At 41.2% G+C, this 23,741-nt stretch overlaps 1 protein-coding gene across 2 annotated transcripts; it reads right to left on the bottom strand.

Moving 5' to 3' along the window:
• Nucleotides 1-1,081: 1,081 nt before the first annotated feature.
• msi1b (musashi RNA binding protein 1b) lies at nt 1,082-21,806 on the bottom strand. Of its 2 annotated transcripts, none has more exons than XM_044365575.1 (15): nt 21,521-21,806; nt 21,184-21,224; nt 20,559-20,640; nt 20,331-20,415; nt 14,964-15,005; nt 12,123-12,215; nt 8,875-8,923; nt 8,302-8,384; nt 8,099-8,216; nt 6,555-6,635; nt 5,344-5,400; nt 4,854-4,916; nt 3,597-3,751; nt 2,975-3,020; nt 1,082-2,864 (listed from the first exon to the last, which is right to left on the bottom strand). In XM_044365575.1, exons 1-14 carry the CDS (start codon nt 21,577-21,579, stop codon nt 2,979-2,981), a joined length of 1,050 nt encoding a protein of 349 aa, XP_044221510.1. In that variant the 5' UTR covers nt 21,580-21,806; the 3' UTR covers nt 1,082-2,864; nt 2,975-2,978. The 2 variants fall into 2 exon arrangements, with proteins under 2 accessions (XP_044221510.1, XP_044221502.1); XM_044365567.1 differs by having other exon boundaries at nt 1,082-2,869; nt 21,521-21,805.
• Between the last annotated feature and the right edge of the window lie 1,935 nt (nt 21,807-23,741).

The raw sequence follows: 23,741 nt of genomic DNA, 5'->3' as shown, positions 1-23,741 counted from the left end.
AAAGGAAGAAAAAAGTTCTCATACACAAATTTGTACTCATCTTTTTTTAATCTTTTCCTTTTTTGTGAGATATTAGATAATCTTGCCTCTTTGGGCCTTGAAATAGCTGTTTAAATGAAACCATCTGAGAAGTTTAGAGGGGAAATCTCTCTTTGATGTAACTGCGATCAACTCATCTGACTGACATCTGAAACGTGACAAGAGGCCCCAAAGACACTGCTTTTTTTGTAAGTGGTCATAAGCCAAAAAAGTTCGGAAACAACTGATTTAACAACTGATTTAATATTTGACTAGTAACTATAGCTGTAAAATACATGTATAGGACTCAAAAGTATGATATTTCTTTCTGAAATCTAGCGGATTAGAAGCATTACGTAGCTTAGAAGGACTCAAATAAAATACAAGTACCCCAAAATTGTATTTAAGTACAGAGTAAATGTACTACTTATTCCACCAATGTGTTATGTCCTTAGTTTACACGCAGTTATACAAAAGCAACAAATTTCTTCCAACATGGGAACTTTAAGCTCAGAGAGAAAAAAAGACATCTTTATCATTGCAGTTTGTCTCATTCCAGTTGTGGAAAGTAACTTCAGTAGATCCTTCCTGCTTTATACTTTTACTCCATTGCATTTCAGAGGTAAATATATTGTACACTTTAATGCATTTATTTGACAACTGTAGTGACTAGATTGAGACTGAATAGATGCAGATTAGGATCATTTTTATATCATCATTTTATGAAGCCCTGCTATAGATTAAAGTGCTCAACAATAGATAAAAATAGTTCAAATTAGATTCACCCACAATCAGCTACATCAAAATGCTAAAATGTTAATTAATGTTCATCAGATAAGAATAATCCAATATGACATGCATGAGTTGTTTTACTTTTGATACTTTAAAGTATATTTTGTTGATAATAGATAAGTAAATTTGAATATGGGAATTTATAGAGTATTTTTACATTGACTTATTGCTACTTTAACTTAAGTAAAACATCTTAACTCTTTTTCCATTGCTGTCATTCATTCACCTAAGACATTAGGGTGTGGAAAAAAGGTCAAAAAGGACACATGAGTGGAATGTTTTAAAATAATTTATTAGGAATTTTAAAAAGTTTTTTTTCCCAAAGGAATAAACATGACAGGAAAAAGAAAATCAGAAAAGGTTACAGTGTTGACAAGATTGTTATTTTTCAGTGAACACAGCATCAAAGTATGAACTACCATGGTAGCCCGCAGCAGTGTGAGCAAAGTGTATCAAAATGTAAAACCTGGTATTTCATAGATCGCGAGTGCTTCGTTCTTAAGCTAACATTCGAAGGAAAACACTTTTATCGTGGTCAGCCAGTGCAACATCCTAGTAGCTCTGAATATAATTGTTTTGGTCTAAAAATAGCTGTCACATTGCTACAGTCTGTGACCTCCAGTGGATATGCAGTGATGGATTGGGGGGGTGAGGGGGGGTGACAGGTAAAAGAGAGTTAATAAGACACCCTCCGTTCCTGTTGGAAAAGCCACCTTTCTAAAAGGTTCAACCATCCACACTTTGACATAGATGTTAATGTAATAATAAAAAAGTCAGATTAAAATTTCACATTTGCAACTGAGGTACCATCCCCTCAAAAGACAGCACATGGCACATTGGAAACCAATGTGTATAAAACCACATGACACGCTCACGCAAACATCAACACAACCTGCAGAGTGAAACAGTCATCAGCATGTTAACTGCTCCTGCAAACTAGTCCTTCATTTTCCTTCACAAACAATCATCACATATTGAAAATCACAGTTAAAACAACAATATGACAAAGAAAGAAAACAGCATGTTTTTTTTTTCCTCTCCTGACTGATGAGCGTTTTCACACCCACACATCCCCCCAAAGTAAAGTGTTGTTCCAGACTCAGCCTCTCTCCTGCTGAACTCACAGCCGAAAGGAAAAGTGTTTCAACTCTGAGGCAACTTCTGAATGAAGTAACAGACTCAAATGACACACATAAATGCCTGGAGAGAAATGTATGGCTGGTCTAACACTGACGGACAAACTGACTGACATGTTCTTGACCTCCATGTGAAACTATGATACGTAACAGTCAAGATGTCCAACACTTACTGATTGATGAAAGAAGCAATCGTACCATTTCTCCAAAGCCTCCCACCTCCCAGACACAAAAATCAGCTGAACCCCACCCCCCTCCCCCCAGAAACAAAAGTCATATTTACAATATTTTACAAAATTGTACAGCTCACGTAGGCCTATTATGTAACTGTGACTAATGACCCTTGTCATCTGACCGTTATTAGTGTAACAAGTTTTTGTTAAAAACCTACCAAGATATACACTTTGTGACACAAGAAATAGTATTAATCACAAATGTTTTGTTAAAATTCAGTATGAACTAGTGACAAATATACAGTTTTCCAGTACAAATTACAGCTCCTGACCTTCAAACAGGCATCACCTGGAGATTTAACTCCTCTATCTCAGAGAGATCAGGTTCAGAGGTCAAATAACCCAATAAAACACAGCCAAAACAGATCAAGAAACAACGCAGCCATCACAAAAAACAGCAAGGTGAAACATAACAACAGAAAAAAAAAACACTAAAAATACAGCATCTGTATGTGTTGCTATTACATGTAGTGATAAAACTTTTTCAAAGGTGACGCTCCTTTTGTGAACTTTTTAAAACTTTTTTTTTTTTCAGAGGAGGTGGAGTTTAGTGAGGCGTCAGTAGGGTCTCCAGGGTGGAGGGGTGAGGGTTCAGCCGCCCCAAGCCGAAGAGGTGGACTGGACAGAGACAGGCCAGATCAGCTCCAAAGCAGCTTCAACTCCTTCCAGCTCTCAGTCTACAGCTCTGCACTGGCACACAAAAAACATCTGGATTACTCACAGGTTAGTCAGAGCGAAACGGACCAATATGTTACACTTAAAATAACATGATGACAAGCAAGAGGACTGACTCACATCCTCAATGATAGCCGTTGGTGAAGGCCGTGGCGATCAACGGGCCCTGTGGGAGCAAGCACACAAGTTCAAAATTCAGCTTTTTATTCTGAATGTTTGAATTCAAAACTTAAAATTTGAAACAACAAAAAAACACCAAAATATTTCAAGAAAAGTTACTGATAAAGATGAGCAGAGCAGTGAATGGAGACACATTTTTCACATAAACTATGGTTGCTGGCCCTGGACAGACAGCAGCTGGTTAGCTTAGCTTAGCACAAACACAGTTAGCCTAACAGCACGTCTAAAGTTCACTGATTAACATGTTATACCTCCTTTGTTTAATCTGAAAATAAAGTATAAAAACAGCACTTTGTGTTTTTTTGGAGGGGTTGTGTGCTGGACTATTTCTTGGCCACTTTCTGAAGTTTTTTCTCTGGTGCTGGTAGGCCAATTTTGTTACTTTTGGATGGAGTCATGCTAGCAGTTCCTCCTGTTTCCGGTCTAAGATAAACTAAACTAGCTGTTGCTTCACATTTAACAGATAAATATCAAAATGGTATCTGTGTTCTCATCTAACTCTTGGCAAGAAAGCAGCAAGTGTATTTCCCAAAATATCACATCAATAAAGGCGGGGACTCACCCCCAGACTATGGCTGAATCCAGTGCTCGGGGCAGGGCTAGCAGCACTGAGGTAACTGCTGACTGCCGACTCCTGACCGGCTGTTCCATAAAGGTCTGCCATCGGCCCCGGGCTGCTCGTACCTAAAAATCCAGCTGAACGAGATGGGGTGGAGCCTAAAAGTACAATGACAACAACAAAAACATCAGATTTTTACTGTTTTTAATATCCACATCATCAAAATCAAGGCTTGAAGGGTTGTTGTCTTAAAATCACTTTCAGGCAGCTGCATTATAATCATGAAACAGAGTACTCAATAATTTCCATTTCACTGAAAGGTAGAGATGGAGGAAAGTCAGTGAATGTTATCCAAATAAATCATTGTTTCACTGTTCAAATTGAGTTTAGACAGTTAAGAGAACAGCGACTTAATTGACTGAAGACAAAAGGGATGCCATGTAATGCACATTCAGTTGTATTTTTTCTAATATTTAATTTCCCTAATCTAAATTTTCTTTCAACAATGGATCACTTGACTGTGTGTCATGTGACATGAGTCACTTATAGTGACAAACCCACAGAGAATCATCACCTGTCCCTGCAGTTACCATTAGCTCTACTGAGAAAATAGCTTCTTTCAGCTCATTTTGCAACTTTACTGTGTTGGTTCACTCTCATCATCCTTGTTTTTGGCCACAGCAGGCAGCTGTTTTCAGCAAAAATGCTCTAAAAACAAATATAGTCAAGCATTTAACCGCTGACGAGCCAGATATTTTCCCTCAGGAATTTGTGGAGACCAAAGCAGAGCTAAACAGAGAGGGAACATTAGATGCACATACTTTGGATGGACAGAAATATGACTCCAAATGAATGCTAAGGTTTCTACATGTCTGCTGGATGTCTGCCATATCAACTTAAAAGTGATGATATGTTAATGTTGTGTTCACAGCTTGTTTGCTCTGCCCCAAAGAGGCCAGTTACAGTGGGATATTTTGTTACTTGCATAGCATCTGTCCAGTATTACAGGGGACTAACTAAATACATGTGTATCAAGTTGGTACATACTAAATCAGAAACAATATGTAACAATATTATTGGTAAGCAAGTTTAGTAAGAAAGTATTGGTGTAAATGGGTGAAAAGTTTAATCATTTTCAAAAATCACTTTGAATCTGTGTATGAATTGGGTCCCCTTAATTTCACATGTTCAGATGTATGAAAAAATGAAATAAATTTTTGATTTAGAGCTGAGCATGAACATGATAAGAAATATTCATACCTCTGACTACTGCTGCTGCTGCCGCTGCTGCTGCCATTGGTCCGTATGCTGTGAGAGGAATGGCTGAAGAGATAGAAAAGAGAGGATCCAGGTTAAACATCTTAGTCTGCAAGCACGTAAAGGCCATGACAAAGACATCACATGAAGTCTCACTCCAGTGACCTCAGAAAATGTATAAAAATTTCACGGAAGTCTTGTGGGTAAATCGCTGATGTACAAGGAAATAAGATTGAAAATGGCCAATGAGAGCACAGATGAATATCATACAGAAACAGAGAGATTAATGAGGTCACTGCTGGAAGACTTTAAAGCGAACAATAAAACCTTCCTCATTACTGTCAGCAATCCTGCCTCCAGCCAGAAAACCGAGGAGGACTGACAAACACAAACATGCAAACCATAAGATTGTTGATAAGGTATTGGTGCTAATGTGGTATGTAGCAGACTGACAACATGCTGCTTGTAAAGTCCAGAGGAGGGACTGACTGACCTGTGAGCTCAGGGGGGTGGGGTGAAGTCAGAAGGGGAGTCCTCTCTAAGTGGAACTCTAAAACAGAAACATCAGAGTGCTGTTGAGACACACACCACCACCGCCGGCGAGGAGAACACACACACATACACACGGGCAGGGAAACACCTCAGAGGTGAGGGCAGGGATATGGAGAGCACATATTGGGAGACACAGGGTTTGAGGAATGCAAATAAAACTTGTAATGAAAAAAATTTATAGGACAGAAGAATGTTTTATAGTCCAAAAGTGATGTTAAAAACGAAACCTGGTATTCATTGTGAAATCACAAAAATACAGCAAATGTTACAATTTTTATCATACAAACTGGTGCATCAATATATAAAGGAGGTTGCATACTTTTCTTTGCTGGACATCTAAATCACCCTCACATACACTACATGCTAACACACACACACACACACACATACGTACACACACACACACATGCTTGTACACACATGATGTACACAAGCTAAGCAGATGCAATTCCACTCCCTGATATTTACAAGCAGCCATTTACACTCACAGTGTTTCACGTGTTTCTATGGAAACATGTTTGTATTTGTGACAGTGTGTCTACTGTCCACTACAGTTCAACACACTACTATTGAATGTGTATTCATACAAATACACCGTGTCATAACAGCATTGTCACCAAAATCACCCTTTTATCCTGGTAAATCATTCAACTCTCCACTCCATTCAACCACATATTTGCCTGCTGCTCAGTAAATAATTCAATCTTTAGATGAATAGTCGTCCACCACACAACCACCTATTAAAACATACAAAGTACCCCAAAGTAGTTTAAAAGAATATGTTATTTTAACATCATAATTTGTGTAAAATTCAGCATAAATTCCAGCATAAAACTGGAAGACTTCACTACATGACATTTATCATGATCTAACTTTAGTGGGGGCACAAGTTGTCTTTTTCTTTCTTTGGATAACTTTTATCACATAATGTAATATATGCATGTATAGTCAGCAAGGGACACAAGGATGATTTTAATGCTTTCATTGCACTACAGGTGACCAATGCCCCAAACTCATCACAAATCTCCTTTAATGTCTCACACATCACCACTTATCTAACAGTGCTGAAAGTGAGCATTTGTGCCTCCTGACTAAATGTGACAAAAACAACTCAGAAGAGTGTATCACAAGCAGAATGTGTGGTGTGATTACCAGGGAACTGGTAGGTATATCCAGGGGTGATGCCAGCGTAGCTCCGACTGGTGTAGGTGGCTGTTTGGAAGCCTGGATAACCTGTGGAGACAAAGTTTCTGTCAGCATCTCTTTGATCACTTTGATCACTGAGTGTGATACATGGACAGGAAAATGTCACAGCAGCAGTGAAGTTATTAGCAACAGTTATGTGTTATTGGTATTAAAAAGAAATAGTCAGTGTAACAGGTGTGTGTTGTTGTGCTGCCCCATAACTGTGAAGCTCGGAACAGTCTGTGATATCTCTACACCTGTGATCTGGTTTTCTTCAGGACTGAACTGCTTACTGTCTTTGTCTGCTCATTACACCGAGGTTTTCTTCGTGTACAACCTGACACCAGGAGAACTAACCTCAGGACAACATCCAGTAGGATTACAATAATCTTGTCCATTATAAGCACCATAAGATAACCATGTAATTTATTTTCTTGTTTGTGTTTTGTTCCAGTGTGGTGGCGTGTCCCTTTATCCTCTCTGTCTAATCAAAGCACTGACATTCTGAAGAAGAGGGTGCAGTTCTCAGACTGAACAGTAGGTGGAAGCATTGGTGCGGCAAGTTTAGCTTCAGATGTTCAAACAGATCCTGCCTACTGTGAATACAATTTAAAAACTGTTAGAAAACGACTTAACCCTACTATAGAGTATAACCGTCAAGGCAAGGAGAAAATTTGAATTGTTAAAGCGTCCTTCCACTAATTTTACACATGAGTTTCAGTTTACTCGTCATGAAGAGCACAGCTCAGCTTGTGAAAATAGATGTAAAATGTCTTCTGTGGGTCTGGGGGGGAGCTTTCCTAAGTTTGAAAAAATAGCCCTGATTACATCACTATGATATGACCATCACAATATAAGAGCCCTGATGAGATCATAGTGATGTCATCAGGGTTACCTTCAGCCTAACAAGTCTTTAACAGAGACTGTGTTGTGTACATGAGTGGTCTAATGAGAGGTGCTTTTGAGTTGAGTGAGCATCATGGAAAATGTAGGACCCAGTGTTTTCAGTGTTTGACCCATACATACTACACTCCTGCTTCTATTTTGACCATTTTTTAAATCTGCCATGGGCAAAACAACATTTTTGGATTCCCCCTTTAAATGTAAAATCTAAAATATAAACCATTCTGAAACAAGCATTATCACAGCTATAATATAATGTATAACTGGGATGTATCCACCTTATTAATAGTCTGAACATGTTTAGTTGCAGATATTTTAAGTAAAACTACTTGCATATAACAAAATATTTCAGCGAAGCAGGTAATTTTTTTTCATTATTGCTACTCTCGGTCACTTCTGAAGTGTAAGATCTAGATCATCAAGGCTGCATGGTGGCGAGTGGCGAGCTGAGTCGAACAGCCCACTTCAGTGGTCAACTTTCTTCCCATGAGACACCGTGTGACCTTTAAGGCAGCTTGGGCCTTCAGCAATAGTTATTATCACGCTCAGGTGAGAGAAACAGCTGGCGTGTGGCCACATCCTTCCTGTCCAGATCAATACCAACTTACCCAGCATACCAATACCCAGCATGAAGGCGTCCATTCCATAGGGCATCACCCGAGAGCGCCCCCTGGCTGAGCCCGTGGGGGACATCACTTCCTTGGGCTGAGCTTTCTTACACTCCACCTGTTTCCAGACAAAAAACAAATGAACAACTTGCAGTGTCTAAATGACTGCGGGGCAGTGTTTTTACACAAATTGAGGCGCTCACCATTTTGTTGTTGATCTCATGGAAGTGGATCTCGCACACTTTCTCCACCACATCCTCGTTCTCAAACGTCACAAAGCCAAACCCTGGCGAGGACGAGGCAAGTGCATGAGGAGAAAATTTCACACAGTATGTTGGGTGTAGACAGTAGGCCTTTATGTGCAGCAGTACAGCTAATAGTCTCCAGTAATCAGTGCTGTAATAGCCGCTTAACACATTTGCCCCCTCCCCCCCTCTTCTATGCTGCTATTCTGCACTCATCCTTTCTTCCCCCCCTTCCTGGCCAGAAGGCCCGGGCAAAGCTGGTAGGCTGTCATAATCGATCAGTCCCAGGGTGGGGAGGAGGTGCTTAAGGAGGCTTTATCCTGATCCCGATTAACGGACTGGCTAATTAGACTAGCCCTGTTCGTCTCCTCCAGCTCAGCCCACAGGAAGGAGGCCCGTAGGGGGGGAGGGGGGGTAGAGGGCGATCAATAGATACCCAGGAAGGACTGCAGGAAGAGTAGTAAACTGAGGAAGAGATTGAGTGTAAAGAAAGATGTGGGGACAGCGAGAGTTGAGGTCAGTCTGTCTCACCTCTGTGTCTGTTGGTGGTCTTGTCGAACATGAGCATGGCATCGTCGACCTGGGGGAGACAAACAACACAGTTTTTTATGCAACGCTCTTTCTCTTGCCACGCGGCATATTGCCTGACCTCAGCCCTTCTCAAGTTCTGCAGGGAGGCTCAGCAACAGATGGACAGAAGAGGGGGGTGGGGAGGGAGGGAGGGAAGGGACTGGAGACGAGCGACAGGTTACAAAAGAGGAGGCCGAGGGGGCAAAGACAGGAAAATATGAAGAAATACTGTAGTACAAGTCCTGGCGCTGTATACGGCAAATGCACATGATGGGTGGCATGAAAAGTTGGAAGTTGTGTTTGCTGCTAAACTGCCGGGTCACAATCCTTCTCACAGAGAGCCCATAATCCGCCCCCCTTTCTCCCCTCCAAAGTTTGACATTCCCATGGCAACTACACAAAAAGTCCTTATAAAAGAGCTCGAGCCAACATCAAATATGGTTTATGAATAGTGGGACAGTGCCAGTGAGACAAAGAGGGCCGCAAAGAGAGGAAAAAAGTCGACAAAAAAGTAGCCAGTCACGAGCAGAAAGGTGAATCCTGTGGGCAGGTGGAGACTCGATGAGAGGGGCAGAGCTGATAGTGAGAGGAATAGCGACAGGTGGAGATATGGTAAAAGAGAGCACAGAGAGACCAGTAAGAGAGGGAGAGAAAGAGGAAAGAAAAAAAAGATTGGGTCAAAGTGGAAAGGGAGGAGAAAGAAGAGACAAAGGGAGAGGGAGAGGGAGAACAAAGAGGCCTGGAGGCTTTGTTTGTTGGCACAGTCAGCCATAATTCCTTCTCCTCTTCTCCCTTTGACCTCTCCCTCCGGCCCGGCCTCCCTTTATAGAGCAAAGACACAGGTGTCTATTCTATACACACACACACCCAGAGTTTCTTATGTCAAAGTTGACCTGCTCTCCCTCTTTGCTCCCCCCCCCCCAACCTCTCTTTCTTGTCACAAGCAGACATGTTTATACTCCAGTCTGCACACAGAGGTCCAAATAAACATTCGGTAAATTAATCTGTGCTCTCCGTCTATAATAAGTTTACTGGCAGCCGTAGTGGACATGGTCCACTGAATAATTTGTCATAGTCACATACTCAGACATACTTGTGCTCGGTGTGTATGTGTGTGTGTGTGTGGACCCCCAAGGGCAGTGTGCCTACAGAAAGGTCAAAGGTGAGTGAGGAGTGTCAGTGTGAAAGGGGACCTGTTAGTCTGATTCCTCTGAAGTCACTGGTTCCCTCCACCCTGACATTTTCCTATCACATGCAACATTGCTAAACTCTGTATCTCTCCAAAAACACTTTTGATTTGTTATTTAGTTGACACTTATGTTGAGGCCTACCAGCAGGAACTCCTCAAGTTAATAAAATCTGAACAATCAAGGGTCAAGACGCAACACCCAGAGCACACCTCGTGATTCATCTAAGAGAGGTGTGCTTTAAATTTGAACTGATGCTGAAAACCTATGCAAACGCACAGAAACCTCATCACAACATGAGCTCAAACTGCACACAGTCGCCCCGGAGGATGCAACCAAAACATCACAATAATACCTGCAGTTCCCGTTAAAGCGCCGCAAAACGGAGTTATTGCACATCATTGCTCGATATTTCAAACAGTGGGCATTTTAATGGTGTACCACTGGACAATATTCCCTCTTATCCTTTTTTTTCCCACCTCTCATCTTCCCTGTTATCCCCTGCCCATCCCTCTCTGCACTCCTTTGTCCTCACCAGGACGGGACACAAAAGGTCCAGTGAGGCAGTCTAATCAGGAACTTCCATGGATGGCTGGAGCCTACATTTCACCGTCCATCCCTCGATATCTCTCTCGGCAAAATTCATCTAGATGTTATGATTGAGAAGGGAGCACAGAGAAACTCGAGGCCAAACCTCTGGAACTGACAATAAAGTGCCACGCAGTTGGAAATGCAATGGATGACACAGAGTCTTCACGTCTTTGACTTTTAGAAGTTTCAAGGGCTCGCAGCGCAAAATGTGCTGAAAAGTCCAAATAATTTTTTTAAAATTTATTTTCATCTATTTTGCTTCAACTGAAAGTAACGTGGCTCGTAACTCACAAGTATTATTGATCACCAGTTTCTCAAAGGCTCACATTAGGGGACACGTTTAGGAGATCCAGAAACTTCCAGTATGCAGATAAGTTCTGAACAAACTAACAAAATATTTGTCTAGCTTTGTACAGAGGCATAATGGCCCTCGTAAATCTCCCCCACACCCCATCTTTGCCCCAGTTCCCTCTCTTACGCCTCCGCAAACCTCTCTCAATCAGACCCTCCCTCCCTTGTCGGTGCCTTTGTCAACCCATCATCTATTCTCTGCCCAACGCCTTTCAAAAAAAACCCAGAATATTAGAACTTGAGCAAAGTTTATGTAGAAATATATTAAAACACACAAACACATTAAGGAAACGGCCTCTGATATAAAAAGTTGAGTGATAAGTTTGTAGGTTTTTGCGCATTGGTTGACTTATATTTATTGTTTCTAAACTCCAGAGTTGACCCCCACCCAACACACACACACTCTCATGCTAACACCCCCGAACACCACCTCATCCCTCCTCCTTCAGAACAAAACCCCCTTACCCACAGAATTACTTGGGGACAATGGGCAAGCCAGGTCACCACGGTAACGGGCCAGGAGGGGGTTGTGGGTAGGAGCAGCTGTTACATCAGATTAATTCAGATTCTGATAATCCCTCCTCCTTCCTCACCATCACCACACACTCACTACAAAACTTTTCTCCCCCCACCTCCTCCCCTTCTCCGCTCCCTCTTCTAGTCCCCCCTAACTTCGCCTGCTGCTCCGGCTCTGCGCCTCCCGGAGCCTCTCAGCCTCGTTATTTTTCTCTTCCTACCCTCTCGAAGCCTTTTCTCTCCCTCCTTTCTCGCCTTCCCCCTCCTCCCTCTCCTCCTAGTAACTCCTTCACTTCCAAGCGGTTGCTCGACTCCAAGTGAAGTTTTTCTCAGAGAATTTGTGGTGGATCAGACTCGGCTGAGTTTGTGCGATGTGGAACTACGTGTTTTTAAACTGTCAATTTGTTTAAGCACTGATGCCACCTTGTCAAACTTGTGCGTATCAGTTAAAACTGAGAAAGTGATCCTCATTTTGATTATTTGGCTATGAGATATTCCCTCAGCAAATCAGCCGCAGCCTGAAATCATTGTGAAACAGTTTCAACACTCTTAAACATCACTCACCTTCCCAAACTGGTCAAAGTACTGCTTGACGTCCTCTATAGTTGTGTTCACTGACAGGCCTCCCACAAAGATCTTCTTGGTTCGAGTCACTAACTGTAAGAAATAAAAACAAAATGAACCAAACTTTTGCCTGTTGACTGTTGTATGTGTAAGTTTACATTTTCATAAATGACATATTTATTTAGGTAGCAGATTTTAGGCAGGCCTTCTAGTTTATCCCTTTAGTTTCTATACTTTAATTTATATATATATATTACATATATTTTAGCTCATTCTTCTACTTTATTGCTTATAAATACAACAATTCTATTATAAGTGTTGTATTTAAGTCAATTTTCTGATTATTTACAGGAGAGAAAACTGAATTACAAAAATATTTGAAAGAATTACTGCTATCAATAAAATAAGAGTTTTCTAAAAAGTTAATAACAGAGTAATTAAGTGTTTCAATATTTTTAACAGCACATCTACTATTGATGCATCTGTAAAGTGTAAGTATATACAGACGGGTGACAAATTAAAGGAAAAACCAACATAAAGTGTCTTAATAAGGTTTTGGGTCACCACGTGCCACCAGAACAACTTCAATGTGTCTTGGCATTGATTCTACAGATCTCTGGACTCTTCTGGAGGGATGAACACCATTTTTCTAAAAGATACCCTCATTTGGTGTTTTGATGATGGTGGTGGAGAGCGCTGTCTAACACGTCAGTCCAAATCTCCAATAGGTGTTAAATTGGGTTGAGATCTGGTGACTGTGAAGGCCATAGCATATGATTCACATCATTTTCATACTCATCAAACCATTCAGTGACCCCTCGTGCCCTGTGAATTGGGGCAGTGTCAACCTGGAAGAGACCACTCCCATCAGGATAGAAATGTTTCATCATAGGATAAAGATGATCGCTCAGAACGAATTTGTATTGATTTGCAGTGACCCTTCCCTCTAAGGGGACAAGTGGACCCAAACCATGCCAGCAAAATGCCCCGGATAGCATAACAGAGCCACTGGATCCCCTCACTGTAGGGGTCAAGCATTCAGGCCTGTATACCGCGCATGTACTCGCCCACTTGTCAAGAATATGGTGAAGGATGACTCATCTGACCATATCACTTTTTTCCACATCCCTGTAGACCAGTGCCTATGGTTTTTGCACCACTGAACTCTCAAATGTGCATTCATCTTTGTAATGAGGGGTTTATGCACCGCAACCCTACTATAACATCCCTCTCTATGTAATTGTCGACAGACTGTTCTTGCTGACGCAGTCTGATCACGTCCTGCATTGACATTCTCAGTCACCTGAGGAAGAGTTGCTCTTCTGTTTGTCCTTACATGTTGCACTAATGCACAAGCATCTCTGTCATCAAATGTGTGCTGTCGACCACAATTTAAACCCTATTTACTGACGTCTTTCCCATAGATCTAATTGCAGATGTCTTTAGTTCCTACTGGAACACAACAGTCAGTTGAGCAGTCTTTGTGACTGAAGCTCCTGCCCCAACAATGAACCCTCTTTCAAAGTCACTTAGATCTTTTCCTCCTGCTATCTGGATTCAAAATCAGAATCAACTGGGCCTGTTCAGCATTTTTATACAGGCCACAGAACATGATCAGATATTAACTACTCAATTGTACCATGTAGTGCACCTGTGTGGAAGCATCTGCATTTGTTATGTTTCTCATTTATTTAATTTGTCACCCGTCTGTATATTAAATAAAGATTCACATGTTCAAGATTATATTTCCTTATATGATTTTGCTTTAATATAGGTAGTTGGCTTCATTATTAGACACTGTTTTACTCTGGTGAGGTTTAAGCACTTTCACACCTATGAAGCGACTAATAGCACCAAAACATATTTCCTCTCTTTCTTTAATGTTTACTACATCTGTTTAATTTCACGCTCTTTATTCTTTGAATAAAATGCAATACTTCCTGTGTTGGACACAAAGCCAATCATGGGTGCAGCCTACACTTGAAACCTGTAATTATTTTGGTCTCGTGCATCACTTCAACTTTCTTATTTCTTACTTTTAGCTCTTTGTGATGAGATTTGCTCAGTCACATAAAAAGGTAAGACAAGCAGCACGTAAGAGCATAGTTTTCATCATCAGTCTGATTTTAGTGTGCAAGAAATTGATGTTATACTTTTTACTTTGTCTGTTAATGGATACATTCATGTTAGCATTCAGTATTAGGTCAGCCAGATTTAAACAAACAAATATATGCATGATTTACAGAGGTAGAAAGTGCAATACTATGAATTTTTCAAATTTTAAAAATAAAAATAACTATTTCCCCAAGGCTTTTTGTGCTGTTGCAAGTGCAACAGTCCCTCTTTCCATTTCTGTTGTTCATTGCATTAAGGGATGATGGTGTAAATGAACATCACATTCCAAAATCAAGCCATTTCAGTGATGCATTTTTCCATATTAGTGTATAGTTAATTGTGGTAAGTTTTACAGTGAAAGTTATAACAATCTCCCTGTGCTCACTGGTACCAATGTTTTTCTTCATGCTGTTTGCCTCATCAAGCTATTCTCTCTGTTTCCCAGAGTAATGTAGTCAACCAGAGAGAAAAAACAACTAAGATCAGGACAGAGCGTACTCGAAATACAATACACACTTTTTGGTGGGTTAACAATAACGCATGTCTCTAAAGTTGTGAAAGTTTTTGTTAACACACGATCACATAACAGTTCAGTGATGTCAGCGGTGCTCATGTTCATCAGATTACGAGGCATTAGCCCAGATAAAGAGACTGAAACACTCAACACACACTAACCCGCTGCAAACAAAGCGCACACAGCTAACGCGAGGAGAGAGTTCGACTCACCTTGGGTTGAGCCCTGCGAGGGAATGCAACCTTTGGATCGATCTACAGGAGAGAATACAGACAGACAGAGAAGACTGGTTAGTGATGTGCCGTGATACAGATGCACCAGCAACCTGTCGCCTTTCCATGGTGTAATATATCCTGTAATCTTCCTCTTAGCTTTGCACAATGTATTCACCAGCCCGAAATCAAAGCACTGATGTCAAAGATGTCCATTTTTTAAGGCCTATCATACTCGGGCCTCAGTGTGCTGGAAAACAGAATGACTCCATTTATAATAGTGAAGGAAAATCTATTGAATGAAGCTGGCATCAAATGTACAGCGTGTTCTCACATAAACACACACTAATATTAAAGTTCTCATTATAACCTGCTTCAGACAGCAGACCAGGGTCTGACTACGTCCCGGTCTGAATGCACTGCTGCCGTTCATTGATGCGTATGTGTGTGTGTGTGTGTGTGTGTACATGTGTCTTAATGTTAGTTCGTTAGTGTGTGTCAACTGCTGCCAGTAATGTAGAAGAAGGTGATATAAAGGAGAATAATATGACCTCCATTTGGTGATCAATAAATTGATTTTTCTATTTAAAGGGTCAGTTCATCAAATAAAAAAACAACAACACTTTCCTCTAGCAGATATTTATATATTTATTCACCCAGGTTTTGAGAGATCAGCAATAAAAAGGTATGATCAAAAAATTCAGCAGCAACAACTGTTTCCAGAAACAATGTCGCTATGACTCTGGATAAACCAGTTTTCATAGGGACTATTTTCTTTGGGTAGAGAGTAGTCTGTGATTTATCGTAAGTAACTGCTAAATTGGATCTGGAAAGACAAGTTGTTATTGAATTTTTTAATTGTTTGTGGTTTTTCTTTGTCATTTTTGTCAGTGTTGTCATGTGTTGGACTATTTCTTGGCCAGGCACTGGTTGCCTGGCAAAAAAGACACTCTGCTACATAACCCCATAAAACCACAACATGTTTTTACACAAAGGTTTTTGTACAGATTCAACAAACAAGATATAATGTGTTAATTAGTGAGATTTAGATGTGCTGGTAGGCAGATTTTGTTCCTTTCAGACAAAGTCATACAAGCTGTTTACCCCTGTTTCCAGTCTTAATGCTAAGCTAACCAGTGTCGGCTGTAGCTTCAAATTAATCGGACAGAAATGAGAGTGCTATTGATCTTCTCATCTAACTCTTGGCAAGAAAGCAAATAAGAATATTTTCCAAAACAATTTCTTTAATGTTGCGAGAACCACAAATTAAATTCCATTGACTTCCATTGTATTGATATGGAGGCAGACATCTCAAAGACAGATACTCAAAACCTGGGCAAGGAAAACAAAAACTGCCTGCTTGTCAAGGTAAGTGAGAAAATGTATATTTAATTATTGAAACAACCCTTGAAATCCTCATATATTCATACTTTTTGTACATCAGTTTGTGTTGTTTACTGTGAAATTAAATTACAAAGATTTATATTGGAGTGAAAAAAAAAAAAAAAAGATATGTAAACTGAATTTAGGTGACCCTCTTGATTCATTGCGTGCGTCTTTGTGCATCTATGTACAACAAGAGTGTGTGTGGTTTTTTTTTAATTCCACAGGGTTTCTTTTTGGTTTCATGTGTATTTATACTCCAGTATGTGAAAGGTGTACACACATGCACGTTTGACGTACTTGTACATGTAAGGGTGTGTGTGTGTGTGCAGCCGTGCTCAGGTGGAATGCCTGGGAATGTCCAGTGAACCCCTGCCTCTCTCGTCACTACCATGTGACATGTGATCTCCTGGAATCTCACACAGGCACCACAATCACAAACACACCTCACCTCACCGTGAGGAGAGCCAGAGAGGGAGGACAAGTGTGTCGGAGAGAGAGTGAGGGACGAGGAGGGACAGAGGAAGACAGGACAGAGGGGAGGGAGCTGTCAATCACACCACACTGACAGCAGATCCAACGCATTTTGTTTGTTTGTGTTTGTTTGTTTTTGCCTCCCTCAGCTTTTGACAGAACAACATGTATCATAGGAAACCATCCGTCATCCTTTTATGTGAGAGCCATAACCTGTGATCCGGATCGTCCTCTGCTCTGCAGTTCCTTACGTTTACACCCAGGAAGAAGGACCAGATTGACTTTTTTTTAAGCGGAATAACTCTTTTAATGATCCTAAAACTACAGCTACAAAAAAAAAATGCTAACTGATACATAATGTGGCTGAGCCCACTGAATTTTACCAAGGTTAGAGAGAAAACCACACCATGCCATGAAGGATGCAATCATAGACAGGCTGTAATTGGAATTTGAGACCTCTATATTAGTCTATACTGGTCTAAGAGAGCTAGAGAACAACTAGACTACTCCACACTGTACTGCTGTTACACTAACAGATGGTGAGACAGTACAGCGCTAAGATTAGTCCGTAACCATGAGAGGGTAGAGTTGAACTACAGTAGAGAGCTAGAGCCTCTATGGTAAACCGCATGCGTTTACCAGAGTAAGGGCAACAGTGTTGCTTCTACTTGAATGAGAGTCAACATCAACGCAAGTTTTTTGTTGTCTGTTCTAAAGAGCAGAGTGAGAAGACTAGGCTAAGACTGGAGGATCAGATGCAGAGTCTACTGTTTAGTTTCTATGGTGGCTAGACTACTCTGATAGTCACCTCCGGTCACCAACCCTCCTGATGTCCAACACTCCTGTGCACATTCAAAAACAAACAGACACACACACACAAACAAACAAAATCAAACACAGAGCAGCACACAGCACATCCGTAGGGAGGAAACTGTGGACGTTAAACAGATAAAGTGGCTGTAGTGATGAAAGTGAATTGTGTTGTGGAACAAAATGTTGGTCAGAGCAAAACTGAGAGGTGTGTTTAACATAAAAAGAGTGGAAATTTGCACACTTTCTCCTATGTAAAGACGTGCCGGAAGCGTTGCTCAGGCAGAGGCCTAACCTCTTTGCACTCAGAGCAAGGTAACGGAGAAGAAGCTAATTCCGAGAGAGGTTTATGAAATCAGGGCAATCCCCTTTGACCATCTACATCCCAGCTATGCAACAGTTGGCCGAGCACACTGCCTGTCACAGCCTGAGCTAGGAACACACTTAATGCAACATGCCGATTGGGCAGCTTTCGACGTCTCAGGAGGAACAACCCAAGCTTGTTGACTCCAATCCTACCAATCCTATTAGTTAGGAGAGCCACACTAATCACTTCTTTCCACTCCGGTCAGCACTGAAATGGTTAACGGGACCACAAACATCCCTGATGCAACTCTGCACAGAGCTGTGTGACTTTGTTGTAAAACTCCTTGGAGCTGTGCACCTTGGAGCTGCAATTGAATGGAAACTTTGTTCCACAAACGTGCAGTTTGCATTGGCCGTCACTCGCTTTTACAGATAGCAGGAAGCCGGGAGGGCACCCAGAGGGGCAACTAACAGAGCAGCAGTTACATAAATCACAGTAAAACCTGCCTTCTTATAGCGGTGAAAACCAGGCCGCATCTGTCCTTCAACACAATAAGTACCAATAAATTCCACCGCAGCACTGTATTTGCTCTTTAGCCTCTCCGCTGTGCAAAGCTCTGTTATTTCCAGTGCCGGAGCGGTTCAGTCGGTCACAGCATGGCACATTCTTTCTGTTGCCACTGGAGAACTTTTCTCTCCCCTCTCTAACAGGATAACCTGTCTGCATGAGAGGGAGCGAGGGAGAGGGGGGCAGGGTGAGCAGTCTAAAAAGGCCTACTCTACTCACCATCCAACCCCTGTGGATGATCAGTGAGCCCACTCCACACCGAGCATACACCCTCTGAGGCTGCCACAGCCCCCACCAACGCCACTGACACACCCAACTGCCAGCCACAAGGGGCCCTGCCACGGCCCACGAGGCTGCGCGGCTCCGTAGAGTTCACACATGCACAAGTTGAGAAGGAAAACTCAAATTAAAAAAAAAAGAAAGGAATCGTCATCTCTGGAGTGCGTCATGAATAAACTTAATAAGTTGCTTATCGGGAGAGGCGACGTGAGGATAAAGTGTCGGTATCATGACCCCCCGCTCTCTGTGACTGTGACAGTTTATGCCGTCTTGATTTCTGGTATCCAAGAAATGATTGTAAATGATGTGCATTGTTATCTTCCTTTTTTTCTTTTGTGACAGAGCCATTCTTCAACTGTGGAGGGGGGGAGTCACTATGGAAACAAACCCCATGGCGAGTTAGTGGCGTCCAACCATGATGGCGCTACTTGTCATAGCTGTCATGCCTGCAAGTGACACTATAGCACTGGGGCACTGGGGAAACCAGAAAATACAAAAAGCTCAATTCAGTTTGACTCCTCTATCAAACAACTTCCACTGTTACTAATTTTGGATTGATAATAACTGGAATTTCTCATTTCCTGATCTCTTTAACTTTCCGCAGCAAAATAACATGTTTTTCTTCGACATTTCCTTCTTCACCACCTCCACTTATCTTCCAAAGATTGGAGAAGGTGCATCGCTCAGAGCACAAAAGGGGAGAAAAAGAAATAGCCTTCCCCTCATTTCAATACAGTGACTAACCCGCAGCCATCACCACTCCCACTGAGGAGAGAGGCGGGGGCAGTGGTCCCTATGGCGACCAACGGGCCACATTGTTCCCAGACCGGCCCACATTCATTACTGACACACACACACACACATACACACACACACACACACACACACACTCTGCAACACAGACGATTAAAACATTTGAAGTTACAATTCACACAGGTGGAAGTGCAGCAGTCTGATTCTATCATCGCCACATTCACAGTTTTATTCTTCCTGAGATCAACAGGAAGCTGACAGCAGTTTGTTTGTTGCTGCTTTCACACCTTGATGGTTTCAGGTTGCATTCAGAGAAACTTTTTTTTTTCGGTAGGTCATTTCTACCCCTTGGGACAGAAAAGAAAGAAAGGCAGAGAGAAAAGTTTTGGTTCACTCTTCCCACAAAACCAAAATCAAAGATCGGCAGTGGAAGCAACCCTGTCCGGTTCCCCCTGTTTCTATGGAAATTGACACTGGGTTACATTTTCTTGCCTGTTTGGCTGAAGCAAAGAGGGAGCACATTCTCCCATGTGTCTCTACTGGTGTATCATGCACAGATATTGACTCTATCATGTCAAGCAAGTCAAATCTGTGGTGTGGTGGAGGACCAAAATGGAAAACGCCGGCAAAAAACACAAACATAGTTTGAGAAAAACATCAGCATTGCGCAACCTTAGTAAACATAATAAAATGTAGCAATGTTACACCTCTTCAGCGGATTATTGGAAAATCCACTAATCAAATACTAAGCAATGGGATTAGCCGGTGGTGGGAAGTAAATACAGAGAACTCACTGTTTTTGAGTCCAGCTCATGTCTGGTTTGGGCCAAAACTTTATCCACACCGGCCTGATCAACAAAGGTGACGAATCCGAACCCCCTGCAGATATCAGGAGGAGGGAAGGTATTAGTGACAGAGAAACCGATGTTGACATGTAATAATAAGTTATGAGCAGTGAGGAATCACAGAGGACAGATAAACTTTCAGCTCAGGCAAAGAAGCCGGGCTCACAGCTCCCTCACCTCGAGCGCTTAGTAACCGGATCTCGCATCACCATACACTCCTTCACCTCGCCGTACTTGCAGAAGTACTCCTTCAGACCCTCTGAGACACAAAACAAAAAGAGGAGAAGGGGACACGTTTAGCTAATAGAAGTTCTACAGAGGTGAATTAAGAAGTAAGCAACGTCTGACAACTTTTTATTCAAAAGTTGGCAAAGGAGTTTGGCTGCAGAGAGCCAACAGTGATTTTGTTCATCACAGTTTTTAATTCAGTGTGTAAAACATGAAATAACCACTTATTACAACACAGAAAACTTAAAATCACACAGTAATTCCAGCCAAAAAATTTCACCATATTATAGCCTGAATAATTCAATTACCATCCTTTTTAAATGAGCTTTAAAGAATTGCTAATTTATTCTATGGCAGTTGTGAATGGGGTGCATTCATTGTGGAGCAAGCTTCATATTTAAAACTCAAAGGAGAGAACAAATAAACAAACTCAATGTAAGCAAAGACAAATATTAAGAAATACAGCTTTTCAACTAAAGTTTCTATTGGTGCCATCTGATACATGCCAGGATTTTAAAGACATAGTGTCAATTTATAGAGAGAGCTAGTGGAGGGGAAAAAAAAAAAGATTTACCTTGTGTTGTTTGCCAGCTGAGTCCACCTATGAACATTTTGCTGTGGAAAGAAAAAGAGAAAATATTTATATTTGCATATTTTTAAAGGTGGATTTAGTGGGTTTATTATTTATGGGCTTACTTAATAAAGACAAACTTGTTATTGAGGTTTTTAAAGTCTAATCCTGGAGGGAAAAGCAGCATTTCAGAGTGTATCACCTCTGATTTTACATGAAGGCTCTCAGTGTGGAGGTGTGCGAGTCTGGCTGCACACCAGAGTCCCCTCGCAGAATAGCAGGTTTGTTTCTGGGGTGTACGAGCAGAGCTACGAAACGGGGGAAAAGTTTTTTTCCTTACCAGGGGTCGTGAGGGGAGTCCGTGGTGGACAGGCTGCTCTGGCTCCCTTCCGTCTCCATTCCGTGTCCTCGCTGTGTGTGCGTGTGTGTATGTATATGTGTGTGTGTGAGTGTGTGAGTGCTGTGTGCGTCCGGGCCGAGCCGTGCCGTGCCGTGCGGGAGAACAGGCGGAGAGTGAGTGAGAGAAGCTGGGCGGGTTTGGCCCGGGGTGACAGAGAGAGGGGAGCGGGCCAGATGCAGGCTGGGACAGACTCCACCTCCTCCTCCTCCACTCAGTCCCCGCTGCTGTCTCTCATCATCCCACCACCGAGGCACGCTGTTCCCGCGTCAAGCGCGCCGCTGTCACACACGCCGCTTCCGCCGCCGCTTTTCAAAAGTCCGGTAGTCAGGCAAATGTTATAAATACTGTACTCTGATCAGAGATAGTTATGAGAGGTTAGAGGCAATACTTGCATTTGCATGAATGCCCAAAGTATTGCAAAAGTTAAAAAAAAAAAAAGAAAGAAAGAAAGAAAAAGATTTTTGCGATTGTTTTTCTTAGCTGTATCTTGAATATCAGTTTTGACGTACTTTGCTTTACTTGAGTATTTCCATTTAATGCTACTTTATACTTCTACTCCACTACATTTCAGAGGGGAATATTGTACTTTCTTCTTCACTACATTTATTTAACAGCTTTAGTTACTTTTCAAATGAAGGTTTGACACAATGGATAATATAACAAGCTTTTAAAATACAACACATTGATAAAGATGAAACCAGTGGTTTCCAACCTTTTTGGCTTTTGACTTCTTACATAAAGCAGTGTGTAGTCGGGTCACATTTCAGATGTCTATGAGTTGTTAACAGATCCACCAAATAGTGATTTTTCCCTCTAAACTTCTCACATGGTTTCATTTCAGTAAATGTTCAAATGATCCAATATTTCACCAAAAATCAAAGATTAGAGAAAAAGTCCAAAAACTGAAAACAGATATGTGTATCAGAACTTTGTTGTTTCTTCTTTCCTCTCCCATTAATCATCTCACGACCCCTCAGATTTATCTGGTGATCCTGTGGAGGGGCCTGACCCCTAGGTTGAAAACCACTGGACTAAACAAGCTAACTGTATCTAAAGTAGTTGAAACTAGCTCCACCTCCAGCAGCTACAACAGTAACATGCTGCTCTAACACTGATGCTTCAATATTAATAATCCAATGGTGTCATATATAATAATATATCAGTCAGAGGGACCAAACCACTACTTTTACTGCAATACTTTAACTACGTCAAGCTCATAATATTTATGTATGTGATTTTCATGCAGGACTTTTACTTGTAATGGAGTATTTTTACATTGCTGTATTGGTGCTATTACTTAACTTTGTTGACAGAATTTCTTCATAATGACCATTAAACAATAGAGACCGGAAGTATCAAAATTTAACAGAATTTATTTTCTTGTACAAGAAGGAGCGTTTCACAATGCCATACACAGGATGAGGTTACAAAGAAAAAGGCTCCCATTGGAGCACTTACAACAAGGTTTTATACACCTTAAGTGGGTGTTACAGTTCTTTTCTTAATCTATCAAAATACAGACTTATAGATAACGTCATGTCTGTTTTCAGTTCTCCTGTCCAAGAGCCATCCTGCCCAACTGACCCCCAGGTTACATGTCTCACCCTGTTTCCAACAAATTTTAATTTCAACATCTTCCTCTTTACAAATATAATGCTGGACTTCCTTTAACCTCTGATGTTGCAGAGTTGCAGTACAAGACAGAAACAATTCATCATGATCTATGTAAAACAGTAACACACATACATAGTGTAATCATAATTTTTATAACAAACTTAAGGATCTGAATACTTCTTCCACCACTGTAGCATATGAAAGTATAATCAATTACAGTCCCTTAATCTGTATTAATGAGCTAAAAGTACCCTATCCTAACAATGCACACTCTGTCAGTCATAAATAAAACTTTAAGGCAATTTTATAATTTTTGATATTGGTAAAAACAATAATAAATCAAACTGACTTGACTGATTGTAAGTTTTAAAAAAAACAATTTTGCTGCTCTTTATTGCTGATAGGCCTATAATGATTTACATGATTTACATTTTGAGTGAGGGCTCTGTGGCTAGTAGGTCTCTTCTGAGATTATCTTTTAGTGCTGTACCTTTCAAAATATGCATATTGTTGAATTTAAAAAGTTGGCTCACTGTGTTTCAACAAA

Source organism: Thunnus albacares, chromosome 2, assembly GCF_914725855.1.
Source record: "Thunnus albacares chromosome 2, fThuAlb1.1, whole genome shotgun sequence".
NCBI lineage: Eukaryota > Metazoa > Chordata > Actinopteri > Scombriformes > Scombridae > Thunnus > Thunnus albacares.
Note: the sequence above shows the minus strand (reverse complement) of the source record. Positions and strands in the feature narration are given on the sequence as shown.

Excerpts from the sequence above, each read along its gene's own strand:
- msi1b (XM_044365575.1), bottom strand. The coding sequence starts at position 21,579 with ATGGAGACGGAAGGGAGCCAGAGCAGCCTGTCCACCACGGACTCCCCT. Across the intron at positions 21,225-21,520 it reads GACTCCCCTCACGACCCCTG|CAAAATGTTCATAGGTGGAC; the intron begins GTAAGGAAAAAA and ends TTCTTTCCACAG. Across the intron at positions 8,385-8,874 it reads GACCACCAACAGACACAGAG|GGTTTGGCTTTGTGACGTTT; the intron begins GTGAGACAGACT and ends CGTCCTCGCCAG.